The 15,748-nt window shown below is 31.4% G+C and overlaps 1 protein-coding gene across 1 annotated transcript; it reads right to left on the reverse strand.

Moving 5' to 3' along the window:
• Positions 1 to 1,784: 1,784 nt before the first annotated feature.
• Positions 1,785 to 13,834, reverse strand: LOC123661706 (1-acyl-sn-glycerol-3-phosphate acyltransferase beta-like). Its single transcript, XM_045596656.1, has 5 exons — positions 13,830 to 13,834; positions 4,915 to 5,048; positions 4,664 to 4,845; positions 3,400 to 3,568; positions 1,785 to 1,960 (listed from the first exon to the last, which is right to left on the reverse strand). The coding sequence occupies exons 1-5, from the start codon at positions 13,832 to 13,834 to the stop codon at positions 1,785 to 1,787; spliced, it is 666 nt and encodes a 221-aa protein (XP_045452612.1).
• Between the last annotated feature and the right edge of the window lie 1,914 nt (positions 13,835 to 15,748).

Consider the following 15,748-nt stretch of genomic DNA (forward strand, 5'->3'; position numbering starts at 1 on the left):
ATTAGCACTGATATCAAGGGTATTGATTCTAAAACTTCTGATTCTTCTCAAATCTTGCGATACGCTTTATCTTTGGTTTACGAAAATATGATCATGTCTCCCAATTTCGTATTCAACTTAAGTGGCTCCCAATTCACCTTCGCCGTGATATGCACATCCTTTCTTTTCTCTATAACATACTCCATGATCAAAATTCTCCCTCCTACTTTCGGTCCCGTTTCCATCTTCATCCTACCCCAACACGTTCTAGGAGGTCTTGCATCACATCGATGCTTGAAGTCTCTAGGCATAACACCAACTTCTTACTTAATTCCTTTACTATATGTGCTGCAACGCTTTGGAATCGTTTACCAGAAGTGATCCAAGAAAGCACTTCAATTTATACTTTTAAGAACAAGCTAAGAAATCATCTTTTCTCCAAATTCAGCAACCTCTCATAATGCATTTACTCTCAATGTGTGTATTTATTTATGTATGTATGTACTTATTTATGTATGTATGTATTTATTTATATATGTATGTATTTTATGTATGTATCTATTTTATGTATGTGTGTACATGTTCATGTAAGTGTGTATGTAGTCAAGTATACATGCATTTTCTGTTATTCTGAATAAGATTATAGATTTAGAATCATTATTATTAATCACTCTTGCACTTCTGTGCCCCGTGATAACAGCAATTCTCACCACCATGGGTAAACTAGTAGAGATCTCTTCCAGAGATAAGTTCGCCCTTGCCAACCTTCTTTGTATATATGATTTTTACTTGTTTCTTCTTTTTTAAGTGCAATAAAGTATATATATATTGCTTATTAAGCTAGATTTTTTTTTATAATTGGAATTATAGTGAGTCCAAAATGAAATAATCTTACATCAATTTGTTGTAATCTTATAATAGTTTTCCCGTAAATTATTTCAGGGGAGGTTTAATTAATATTTTAAGCGTATTTGAATATCTTTGCATTATCATATTTTCTTAAACTCAAAAACTTACTATTCTTAAAAAAACTTATTATTCTTCAGTCAGTCAGTCAGTTCAGCCTGTTGCAGTTCATTGCTGGACATAGGCCTCCCCAAGTTCGCGCCAGACATCCTGGTTTTCTGCAATCCTCATCCAGCCTACGCCGCTAATTATAGGTGGAGGGTCGGTCCAGCGGGCCGGAGGGCGTCCTATACTGTTTTGCCAACACGCGGTCATAACTGCAGGATACGTGTACTCTAACGAATATCGGTCCTGCAATGTAGGTGACCAGCCCACTGCCACCTCAACTTGCTGATTCTGTAGGCTCTGTCGGTAACTTTATTCCTTCTACTATTCTTGTATCAGAAATTTTGAATGAAACAACAATAAAGTGTTGATAAAATAATACTTTTATTTATGTTGAATATTCATATTGTTCATGTAATGTTTATATTTGACGTTGATCAGTATACAAAATACAAACAAACAGCAAAAATTACAAATATTATATATATATACATATATATATTATAGATAATAATTATGCATAACTAAAATATGTGAAATTTAAAAAGCTATATGCGATAAGTAAAATTACACAACTCATCTAGGCCTACCATACTGTAATGTATAATGACACATAAATTAATATGTTACACATGAAATTATTTTAAAATATTTATTAAATACTAGGTATGTGTATATCTTTACATAGCATAAAATGATTTTTTTTTATAAATAAATAAGTAATGTGCTTGGTCTTACTACGATTTTTCGTAATATTTTACTACTTTATTTGCTGTTTAATGAATTGTCCTTATTTATGATTCGTTTATTGCTAAGGGGTAGTCAGGTGGCAAATCTTTTGTCACCTCATTCGACAATTCTTTATAGACTTTCTCCATAGCACTTTTAATTCTATTTATAAGATCCGGCACATCATCCAAAGTCAAACCCTCCGTCGATATTGGCTCCAGGCACTGGGCTATGACATTACCTGTACACAAAATATGAGTTTTTACCATTTATAAATAAGCAGATATACTTAAAAAAGGTTTAGCTCAAGGTTTTAATGTTTTTAATGTTAATGAACTATCTTGATATTTTGATATACCGTCTATTAAGACTTTCGGCTGGATTTGAAGTGCTTAGTGAAATCGTAACAAAATTGTTTTATACAAACAAACACCACACAAAAACATTTTATTTTAACATTAATTACTGTTGTCTGTACTGATAATATGCGTGGACGATGGAATTCTATTAAGTGTTACGGTAATAATGGTAAAGCTCTTAATCTCATTCCTTCATATCTTACTAATAAAATTCAAAATGTATAAATAAAAGGAATTAAGTAGTCTGGACCTGTACTAAAAATGGGAGTTCCCACGATGAGAGGATCAATTCTATATCCTTATCTTTTTCTAATATATATAAATGATCTGCCATTGTATGTTAAGGATATTTATCATATAGTATTATTTGCTGATAAAATGTGGCTTACTTTTAAAGTTGATAGGAAAAATTAAATTTAGACAACGAGAACAGTTGTTTATCACGAATTCAAAATTGATTGAAAACTAACAACTTAGTTTTGAACGTCAAGAAAACCAAGTGCGTGTTGTTTTCGTTAACGAAACTTCAATGAAATTATCATTTGTCATCCTTGACTGGTAGACTCAGCTCCGCAGCAACCGGAGTTAGAAAAGTTCGTCAACTAACTGACGTCACTACTGCACGTTTCGCGCAGCATTTTAGTATATTTTAGCTGTTTCCTTAGCGTTATGTTTTACGGTCTATTACTATAGAGAATAAAATAATAATATTGAGACTGTATTTACTTTACAAAAAAAAGGGTTTTCCACAGCATTTATGATCTTGAAGCTTTTCATAATAAGATTTCAGAAGGTACAATTGCGTTACAGTATATTTATAATAACATTATGTAAATCCATAAGAATACGGAGTATTTTTACCAATTTTATAATAAAACATGGTTTTATTTTAAGAGTGACTGCGGAGTTTCTTTCCTATTCTTCTTTATAGAATCTACATTTCAAATCGGTGGTAGCTTCGCTTTTAAACATAATTAATTAAAGGCAAATACAATTTATTTTGTAAAATGACGATTCAAACGTCTTTATTTTTGATTTTGATTTTATGAAACAAATTCGGGATCAATAATAATAATTTAAAAAAATACGCCGTTATAAATAAACCAAACTAAAAAGGAATAATCTTATCAATTTAGTTTAATGTCATCGATCCTTGATAAGTCTTTTAAAGATTCTTTGATATTTCTTTAAATTAAATCTGGACGTTTACAGTGTGTCAAAATGAAATCCAAAGGAATCGGTTACAAACATACAAAGATGCAGGTGAAGCTAATAAAAAGCGTGTAAAAATTTACCTATACCTATATCCTTAATAACTTACCATTGCTAAACATGCGTCGCCGATGATCAAGAAAATAGAACCTTGAAATCACAATTGGTATTATTGGAACTTGAGTTTGTACCGCTAAGTTAAAAGCACCCTTTTTAAATGGCAAAAATTTTGTAGGATTATCATTTCTCGTTCCTTCTGGAAAAATTAATATCTTAACCTGCAAGAAATCAATAAAAAATAAAATTGTTTAGATACAGAAAACCAAGCAAAAATTTTTTTTCTGGGTTATCCGGTTTTTAATGGTGTTGAACTTCAGTTACCCTTCAAATATCAATACGGTCGATTTTAGTGTACAAAATAAATAGTACGCTTCAGCAAACCAAGCAAAAATTTTTTTTCTGGGTTATCCGGTTTTTAATGGTGTTGAACTTCAGTTACCCTTCAAATATCAATACGGTCGATTTTAGTGTACAAAATAAATAGTACGCTTCAGCCTGTGATATCCCAGGATAGGCCTCTTTCCCCATGTAGGAGAAGGATCGGAGCTTAATCCACTACGCTGCTCCAATGCGAGTTGGCGGATATAATCTTCACTATGAGTGACGATCGCTATCAGGTGTACATGATAACAACCGGGACCGACGGCTTAACGTGCTCTCCGGGGCACGGTGGGAAGACCCACAAGGACTGCACAAACAACCAGACCACAGCAAACACCTGTATGGCCAATACAAATGTTTGTCATGTGCAGGGATCGAACCCACAACCGCCAGCGCAACAGGTACAATCCATGACTGTGACCATTGCGCCAACGTGGCATCTTGCGCCAACGCGACGTCTAAATAAATAGTATAATAAATTAATTAAGTAATTTTACTTTTACTTTTAATCGCGATTTGTTTTTGCATACACCTTAAAATATAGTCTCTTTTATGTGAAATTTTTTGTTCTTAATCTAAGTTTAAGAATAAACAAAATATTTTTTGATTAATTTATTCTGACATTAAAAATATCTGCTTGATTAAAAAACTATTTATATTTGAAGATATTCTGAGACAAGCACATCAGTAAATGTAGCAAATTAATTCAAATTTTTCACTTCGTCCTCTGCCGTTTCTAAAAAGTGACCCGATTCTAGTAATGTCAATCTGCTTAGATATTTCTAGATAATGGGATAATATTATATATGAATATATTGCTTAATTTAACGATGGATACATCAAGATTTATTATGAAGGTTATTTTTCCTATTTACTATTTTTGTTAAAACGCTTAATAAACATCTAACATAACTTATTATTTTTGATAGTACCTTATTTTGAAGTAAGTGTTTGGACTTATTCAATAACAACTGATTTGCGACGGTAGGATTTCTTCTGTCTAAGAAAATCGCATCCGTCATATATATGAAAAACCCAAATGACCACATATATAATAGTGCTTTCTTTGGCGTTATTGCCATTTTTCTGCTTATAAACCACAATTGGCATAAATCTGCATAAAAATTGAATATTTTATATAGAATACAAAAATCTAATTAAATTTTCTAGAGATTCATCTTACGCATTGTGTCCAAAATAGATTGATGGTTTGATATTATTACAGCTCCTCTATCTTCTGATACAATTTCTGGATTCCTCATAATCCACGTTATTCCTAAAATTTTTCCGACCACGTTAGCTATACCCACTATGAGTCTAAAAAAAATTGATTAGTAATTAAATTAATATTATTCATTAGAAGTAGAATTAGTTCCCACTGCTTTTTGATTTTAATGTGTAAATGATTTTATTTTAATATACCATAAAAAGAGCTCTTGCCACCATCGACGTTCCTGCTCTTATCGAACCAACTGGAATTAGTCTCAATGATGGCAAGAGACCTGATGGATTGACGTTGGTTCCCTAGGAAAGGGGACGGGCGCTTTTGTGGGACGCAACCTGCGTTGACACACTTGCTCCGTCTCATGTCAGGGAAACAGCCTTAAAAGCGGGAGCCGCAGCGGAAAAAGCTGAAACGACTAAACGGCACAAATATTCGTCACTAATTCCAAATTACATCTTTGTGCCGTTTGCAGTCGAAACACTTGGACCTTGGAGTAGCAGTGCTAAAATTTTTTTAAATGAAATAACACCTCGCCTTATTGCCTCCACTGGTGACAAGAGGGCTGGTGCATTTTTTTGTCCAGAGAATCGGCATAGCGATTCAGCGGGGAAATGCTGCCAGCATTCTCGGCACAATTCCACGCGGACATGATTTATACCAAAACTATCTGTAAATATTTAGTTCTTAAGTTGTGAATTGTAAATATGTATAATATTTTGTATAAATAAAGTCATTGTATATATATATATATATATTAAAAAAAAAGCAAGCCAAAGATTGTTGTCATTTAGTCAAACATCACTCACTTCAGCCTATCGCAGTCCACTGCCGGACATAGTCCTCCACAAGTTTGCGCCAAAAATGGCGTGAACTCATGTGTTGCCCATAGTCACCACGCTGGGCAGACAGACGGGTTCGTTTTACTTAACATATAAAATTGACAACATTATGAATAAAATTGAATGTTTTCTAAAAAAAACACTTTTTTGCGTTATTTTTTCTTCCTAAAACAATACTCATCTTTCCTGCTTATTTTTTTTAAGCTTTAGTAGGTGATACTTTCTGTTAATAGTTTTTTCAATTACTAACCTATTAACTAGTTTTTGTTTTATACAAAAAAAAATGACCTGAGTAAAGTAACTACATTTTATTAATAGTATAGTTAAAACTTACACTTACCGTCCATTATTCACACTTCTTCCATTCCATATTAATATCGGAATAAAAATAATAGAATAAAATAGAAAGACAAAAAAAATAAAGCCAAATTTGATATAATACTCTGCGCATTTTAACTTCTTGGGCAATTTATGTTTAAAAAGGAACATAACTATCATAATTATAAAAATATAAACAATTTTATCCCACATTTTAAGTCCCTTAAAAAATACTTTATAAAAATGATAATTTAACAAATCACTAGTGTGTTTCCACGCTCATGGACACAGACGGTATAACGAAGAGGTAGATAAAACAACAACAATTGCATAAAATAGCAAGATAAATTCTCTTAATACACAATGAATATTGCAAAAATAAGAAGAAATCTCATAAATAATTTATTAAGGACTATCTGTGCCAGCGACGTCGACTGCGTGGAAATTAACAACAAAGTTTTTGGTCAGTTCTCAGATTTATAAAATAAATAAGCCAAAAGTAGCCATCTACATCAGCTTTCCACCAGTCGTCCACAAGTCCCGTTGAAATCGGTCCAGCCGTTTCAGAGATTAGCCGGAACAAACAGACAGACAGACAGTATACAGCCATATGCATTTAGTATAAAGCGGTTATTTTAATATTACAAACAGACACTCCAATTTCATTTATTTGTGTAGATAAAGACGTCCAATATAATAGTTTCTAAAGCCGTCGTAATATACATTTTTAATTCGGTTCTAAAGATTGCAAGATCAAAGTTGATAAATTTTTGTTTTAATTAGTCTAAAAAATCGTTTTATCTCAAAAATTATAATTACAAATAAAACGTGGCCAAAAATATTTTTAAATTACATAAAAAAAATAACATATACAAAGTAACGGTTCAGCCTGTAACATCCCACTGGTGGGCATGGGCCTTTTCTTCGTGTAGGAAAAGTATAATAGGATATGTAAAGTAAAAAAGATTATAATTCAACTGCAATACAAAATTTTAACTACAACGTAGACTTTTCTTTGATTTTCAGCATTTTTAATAAAGACATAAGCTTTTAAATAAACAATAGTAGTGGAGAGCAAGGAGAGTTAAAATGGAGGTAGGTTGAAATAGTGCAAATTTCTCAGAATCTAAAAATTTAAGAAATTTCTCTTTTTTGTTAATTTTTAAATACTCTATTATTAGTTAGTCAAGTAGTTTGACTTTAATTTATACAATTAACAAACAAAATAAGGCTTTATTAATAAACTAGCTTTGTCCGCGAGTTCATCCGCGTGAAATTTAAAAAAAAATGCTATTCAGTTCGCAGAATTATAAATCTATTTATATATATAAAAGCGAAAGGTCACTATAACACCTACTAACTTGAAATTTGGCAGGTAGGCTTCTTATAGGACATAAACATTTGCTAAGAACGGATTTTACGAAACTCGACCCCTAAGGGGCAAAACAGGGGTTGAAAATTTGTATGAAAGTCCTATATTTTTGAAGTAACAGACTTGAAATTTAAAATGTATGCCCTATAGATGATGAGAAGGTGTCCAAATAATGTTTCTTTAGAAATCAACTCCCTTTTGGGTTAAAACGGGGGATGGTAGGTTGACTCACACATCACGAAATTTCCGAAACTATAACACCTACAAACTTGAAATTTGGCAGATAGGCTCCATATAGGCGTAGACATCCGCTAAAAACGGATTTTACGAAATTCGACCCCTTAGGGGATAAAACGGGGGTTGGAAGTTTGTATGAAAGTCCTATGTTTTTGAAGTAAGAGACTTGAAATTTAAAATGTATGCTCTATAGATGGTGAAAAGGAGTAGGGGAAGATATACAAGGTAACACTGCCACTTCGAAACCCCATAGTTAAGGAGATATCCATGGTTAAAGTTTGAGATTAAAGGAAGAATTTAAAGCTATTATAATACCTTTGAGCTCCGCGTCTGTAACAGTAAATAAATAAAAATAAAATATATTTAAGTAAAAAACATAACAAGAAACAAGGCTGTATGGTCTTAGACCTTTTCCTTTACAGTTATTTAAACAAAAACAATGAATCTATGCTTACATTATTTTTAAGCGAAACGATAAGTGGCCTTTGAAATTACAGACTTGGCTTCGGCCTTACTTTACCAGTCATCGAATCAGAAGAAAAATAAAGTTACTTCAGACTTGGCTCGGGCCTTTTGATATATCAGAAACTTACAAATTCAAACTAGGCTGTATGGATTATAGTCCTTTGCCTTTCCCTATTGGAAATAAATTTTAAAACAACAACAACGATAAGCCTGTTATTGTATTGAAACATCTATTTCTCAGTTGTTAAACATAAGTTGTATCGTTTGTTAAAAAACCGTGTGAAAACGTTAAATTAACGTGTGAAACGTTAAAATCATATGCGAATGTGAAAATAACATGTGAAAACTACGGAACGGAGCATGAGTAACGTAAGTTGTATCGTTTGTTGATCTTGGAGTCGAGATCGTTTTTATTTTGAAAATAACTTATGAAACGTGAAAATAACGTGTAAAATGGGAAAATAGCGTGTGAAATGTAAAAAAAACGCGTGTGAAATGTGAAAATAACGTGTGAAAGCGATGAAATTCTTCTTCTAACCTCAAAATTTAACCATGGATATCTCCATAACCATGGGGTTTCGAAGTGTGACAGTGGTACCAGGGGCAGCGTATTATTTTTCCACTTATTATCAGCAAGCCTTTCCATTATGAAATTAGCTATTACTATTAATTTGAAATCATCCATATATCTAATATATAAAATTCTCGTGTCGCGGTGTTTATAGTTAAACTCCTCCGAAACGGCTTGACCGATTCTCATGAAATTTTGTGTGCATATTGGGTTGGTCTGAAAATCGAACAACATCTATTTTTCATACCCCTCAGTTATAAGGGTGGGGGGAGATTTAAGGTGTTAATAAAATATTATGAAAGGGGACTGTCCATTTTCGGCCCAGCGTGAACAGAATTTATACAAAAAAACAAATATACCAAAAATTTTCATATATTATATCATGATTATTCGTGATTTTCAGTTGTATCAATAAAAACTGATAAAAAGTTTATATAATAAGTATTTTAATTCATTAATTATATACGTCTAGTTTATTTCCGGTTGGTGATTTGATTATACCACGTTGCCAGTCTTAAACAAACAATTATTATTAACGAACAATCGATTTTGAAATATTTTTAAATCAATTATTTGTTAAAATCGATTAAAAGTATTGTTAAATCGAATTATGTAATTAGAAAAAAAGTCTATAAAAGTGTATTTAGTAAAAAAAAATTAACTTTGATGAAAAATAAACTATTTTAGAAACATTGTTATTGACTACATAAAAAGCAAGCAATTAATTATATTAAATTCGATTATCGATTTAATCGATTTATTTTGTTTATTGAAAATATTATTTGTTATGGCAACCCTAAACTACAGACTTTTGCGTCATACATTCATTTGACTTCCATATTCTTTCATAGTGATATAGCAACCTACTGAAAGGTTTTCCGTCAACCGAGAATTCATCACTACTGCGACGTAAAATACACAGTAGGCATATTTATAAGTAGGAAAATATATTTTGTATTTATTTTATATGTAAACAATAAAGGTCAGGCAGAGAAGCCATAAAAAAAATATTATTGCAACTGCATGGTTGGTCGACGTACAGTAGGTTGTTGTGCCCATGTCATGACAATTATTTGGTTTTTGGGCTGGAAATGGTTTCAAGATTTTATAAATCTACCTGCCTAGTTTTTAGATAACATTCTGTTAACGTACGAATCCAATAAGTAGAACAAAAATAACAAAAACAATGATTTTTTATTTCAGAAACCTTCTTGTAATTATCCAAAAAAAAACAAAAAAGAAACACCTGTACACAAAACTATATCATTTTTCTAATTCCTACTTGTTAGTACTACTAACATAATATATAATTATTATTCTCAGTGACTGTCCACTCGGGGCCGAAACCCCCATACAAAGTGGACAGTCCCCTTTGTGTGCATATCGGGTAGGTCTGAGAATCGGCCAACATCTATTTTTTCATTTTCCTAAGTTATAAGGGAGGAGGGGGGTATCAAGGGGGCTAATAACATATATGGCAAAACAAAGTTTGCGGGGTCAGCTAGTAATTAAAATAAAACTGTGTTATAAATCTGGAACAGACCATATTTCATTTTAATTATAAAAGCATTTATAAAGCTTAGTGCGTTCATAAACTTTCTCGTCTTCTTCTGCAATTAATAAATTGAGTCTTAAGTAATTAATGTATATTTAACAAAAATTTTAAGATTTTCATTATCAAAGATTACTCAAAAAGCAGTCATCAGATCACGATCAAATTTAAATGGGACCACATGACACGCATCAGCTTTCAATTAAAACAAGAATAATTTTTATTTTAAATCGCATTTTAATTAAACAGTACACGTTTTATCGATAGAACAACTAACTACTGGGTCTATGCTGTTAAATTTAAGACATTTTCTGTGTTATTAGTATACTAGCTGCTGCCCGCGACGTCGTCTGCGTGAACGCTATACGGCACCAAAAATACCTACGATTATACCTTTTAAAATAACATTCATATAAAACGAATTAACGATACAATTTTTAAGAAGAAAATGCATAACTCCATCTATTACTTTTAAAAACAACTATTAACCTCGCCAACATGATCAAATTTAAATTATTTATATCCAAAAAGGCATTGATGATGATGTTTTTGAAATCTTATAGATGGCGCTGCTTTAAAATTGTCTTAATACTATTTATATTCATTTAATTATGTTTATCGTCCTAGGTTACTTATGTTGCGTGATTTTCATAGTGCAAAGCTAGCTTATAGCATGGTTATTAACATGGTGTGCCAAATACATGGATGGTAGTATGCGTAATGTTTTTTTTATCGATTTAATGTATTTTTATACATAATTAAAAAATATATATCAGCATTCTGCACTTCTTCTCTATATAAGCCATAAGTGTGCGAAATTTCATACTCGTTAGTCCGCGAAATTTTCATAAAAAAGGGTACACAGTTTTTACTTCACGTATTAATATATAAAAGATATAATATATTTAAAAGATAACTAACTGATCCAACACTAAAATAAGTATTTTTATTTATAATTAGATGCATTTGCATCGCGATTTTATCGAGACAAGCAAACTCATGTCTGTACAAAAAGAAATTCGTTCATAGATTAAATGGAGACCTCTTCTATAGGATGTAGTAAATAAATCAAATTTTATTTTAGACCTCCAGGATCAGCTAGTATCTAGAAGTACCCGGACCCTCCCACCGGTGAGGCTTTAAAAGTAACTACGGTAAAAAATAACAAACCTATCGAAATAAAATTACCTTTGGGATAAGAATATCAAAATTTGCATCCAATTCTTGCAGTGAGTATTAAATAGCAAAATGCAAACAATTGATTATTCATTCCTACAGTTTTTCTTCACTAATATTATAAAGAGGTAAAGTTTCTAACTTTGTTTCTTTGTAGGAGGTAATCTTCGCAAATACTGATCCGATCACGAAAATTGACAGTGACATTGGCAATTTTATTTATATTTTACTTGCGACCCGCCCCGGCTTCGCACGGTTGTAAAAACTATCAATGTTCCTCTATTATATTACGCATGTATTATACATTTAAGCCTTCAATCACTCTCTAATAAGCGGATTTTATAATAACTCATCCCCAGTAAGGATTGCGGAGGTGGGCGCTAACAATGAAAATTTTAAATGTATCTAACTCCGAAACTACGGAAGCGTCTGAAATTTGGTCTAGCTTTGGAGATAGTGTAGTTTTTATCTCAATTGGAACCGGTAAGGAGCGCTGCTATCGGTATGTAACTCCGAAAAAACTGAACGAATTTTTATCAAATTTTTTTATACATCTGTAATTTGGTTCAACTTGGGGGACAGGGTAGTTTTTATCTCAATTGGACCCGGTAGGTGGCATTGCTTCGGTATATAGCTCCGAAACTACCGAACCAATTTTCATCAAATTTTGTTAGCATCTGTCATTAGTTCTCACTCGGGAGATAGGGTATGTTTTATTTCGATCGGACCTGGGAGGTGGCTCTGCTATTGGTATGTAAGCTATCAAATTTGGGAGCTGTTTTCCGGGCAGGACAACGTCTGTCGGCCACTGCTATTCGACCGAGCTTTTGTATATATATATATATACATATATATATATATATATATATATATATATATATATATATATATATATATATATATATATATATATATATATAAATGAATGTTTTTCCATATGTCCTTTATAGAATTGTAGTGTATGTTTATGTTTTTTTGTATATTAGAATGTAAAGCTTCTTTTTGCATGTGGTGTTCACCTTAATAAATTGTAACACTTAGCTCTAAAGTATTTATTAAGATTAGGTTTACGTTATTGTGTAATTAGTGTTAACAATTACTGGTGATCCTAAATAAATAAATAAATAAGTAAACTATGCATTTGATCATGTCATGATCTTCATCTAAGTGTTGTTCATGAGCCCAACCCCCATGAGCTTCTGTGTTAGTACGACAAAAAAAAAGCGCAGCAACGCACGCAGGATACAGCTAGTATTCTTTATAATAAAACTATTTATGTTTTATCAATCAGGGTTTTAAACCAATTTAAAATAATAAAAAAACCTTTGAAATTAAAAACAATTCAAATTCTATCAATTTCTCAGATTTTTGCTAACCTGATTGTGTTACAATGTTTCCTTTCCCACCAAGCAGAAAATTAATGGAAAACAAAAAACACTCGCAAACGCAATATTTACACAATTCGATGGCCCCACAAACCCGAATCGAATTCAGAATTATTCTGATACATATTCAAACAAGATATAAATATTTTGATAAAAGCCTCTGCTTGCAATTGAAAGAGATCGTGTAGATTGTATTTGATGAAAAGTACTTGCGAAGTAGCTATCGAAATGCTTTTTATACTGATAGATCTATATCAGATAAGTGTGGACTACATCAACAATGGTAAATATGTAATTATACAGGAGCTTATTGGTAATAAATTTCGTTGTTGCAAAATTATTTTAATTATTAGATATTGTAAAAACAAATAATTAATTGTTTTCTTAAAGTTAATTGTTAAATGTTTACGGGAATTCTCTCATTATAATGAAACAACTTTTTCGGATTTTATCGCGGCTTATTAAATTTTTTAAATGCCCGACGTTTCGGATACGTCATATACATCTTAAAAACTTAATAAATCGCGATAAAATCCGATAAGCTATTTCATTATAAATAATTAATTGTACGACGTGTCGTGGCCTAACGTGACGTGTGAATAATATTAGACCATGTCTATAATTTTTGGAACCAAAAAAATATATAGTTGGATGAAACCCATTGGAAAAGGAAGAGAATACAACGAAAATGAAAGTAAAAATAAATTGATGGGCGATCTGAGGTCGGGAAGTGGTGGTTTAAGGATAAAAAATGGTGTATCTCGATTTTCGGCTAAACTACAAGTCCTACGGAAAAAGTCAAAGCACAATGTTGTAGGTAATAAAAAGATCTACAACTTTTTTATTTACACTTTTTTCACATAACCTCAAAGTTCATGTAAAAATTTCAAAAAACCAATTATGGTTTTTTATTTCTTTTACAGAAAAATTTTTTTCACGAATTTTGGTAAAAACTTACCTCATTATGTTCCAATCACAATGTATTTTATTTTTTTATTTAATTTGTTATTTCACCTTATTTTGACCGCAATACCGAAAAATCGCCCCAATTTTCAATCGAAAATTTTCACGTCATAATATCAGTTTTTTAAAAAAAGTCGGTGGACTTTGATGATGATGAATGATGAACAAAGTATTACAGAAAACTATATAAATAGTCATTCAACTGGACGTCCAGGACATTATTGATCGAACCCCTAATTGACGATTGTCTAAGAAAGAAAGTCGAACAAATACGTTTCTGGTATGATAACCGCCCTTAAATTCTCAATTGCATTTATTTCATAATACTAGTTATTCGCACGGGAATAGACCCGTTCGAATAATTCGCACTAAATAAGTATAATAATTATCACTACAAAATTACAAAAAAGCATTTGTACGTAAGTTGATTTGAAATTGAACAAAAAATTTACCAATCGTCAATCATGTTAACGTTGTTTCAAAATTAAAGCCGCCATATATATATAATTTAAATAATTGATTAATTTACAAAAACAAAAGCAATAATAAATTTTTTAGTTATTGATGCCGGTAGGACAAGCAATCATCGATAAAATTATATATAATTTATGTGGAGTAATTATGAGATTTTTTTCTATAAAGGGAGGCAAACGTCTTAACCTTACGTATTAATATATAAGATTTATTAACCTATACGCATATACTTGGCTGTTTTTTCGTCGACCTACGTTGTATTATACCGCATAACTTTTCACTGGGTATACGGATTTTGGTGATTTATATTTTAATCAAAAGCTGATGCTTTTTTAGAGATTTAATCGAGATCTGATTTTTTGAGTAATCTATGATATCGCGTATTAATTGACTATTTTTTTCGTCTACTTACGTTGTATTACTAGTCGATTTAATCGGTTTTTTTTTTTGTTTGCGAGCAAACACATCATGTATGGTAAAACCGGGAGAGATGCCGCAGTGGGATAAATGCCTCATGTTCTAAAAACCTAACATCCCGAACTCACAAATAAAAATTAATCGCATAAGTAGGAGTCGAAGTCACCCCGTAACTCAGATATCCACAGATATTCGTGTGGCAAGGACGCGTTTGGATCGTGTGTGTAATTTTCTCCGTGGCGAAATTTACAAACACGTCAGAGTTTTAAAGATTAGTATTTAAGGTTGTATAATTTTATAAATAGTAATAAATTCCGTTATATTTTTTATCACATCTATATACTGGGTCATTGAGTCTGCATATAGTTGTAAATAGATGCGATTTTATTTATATTTTATTTAAAAAATACGTGGGCATCTATCCCAAACACAAAGGATTGTTGCCCTGATTTTTTGAGGTATAGGTGCCCTTAGGCCTATGCCTGGGCATCTATGCCTTCATTCACCATATACAGAGTAAGTTTATATGTATAATTTTTTTTGTGTCTGTTATATTTTTTATGTATTTAGGTATATTTATGTTTGGATGTTTTACTGATTCTAGCAGAACTATGCCACGAAAATATAAAAGAAAAGAAGAAATGCGAGTTCGAGTATGTTCTTGGACTATAGAAAACCTACAGTCAGCTTTCGACGAGAAAGTATGATTGATCAATGTGCATGTTGACACTTGATATGAATATTTTAGACCAACAATTAAGAATTTATACTTTTGTTGAAGAAATGATTGTAAAATTTAATTAAATTTATATATATATATATATATATATATATATATATATATATATATATATATATATATATTAATCTGTGTGATATAAAAATTATATTCTAATTATAACAATTAAAAGATATAAAAAAACACAAAAAATTTTTCATTGCTATGGCCCATGTTTCTTGGAGACAATCGATGTTTTAGGAGTAGCCTAACCTAACATTTGGTTTGTGTTTTTTCGTTTACAT

The sequence above is a fragment of the Melitaea cinxia genome, chromosome 2, assembly GCF_905220565.1.
Source record: "Melitaea cinxia chromosome 2, ilMelCinx1.1, whole genome shotgun sequence".
NCBI classification, from domain to species: domain Eukaryota; kingdom Metazoa; phylum Arthropoda; class Insecta; order Lepidoptera; family Nymphalidae; genus Melitaea; species Melitaea cinxia.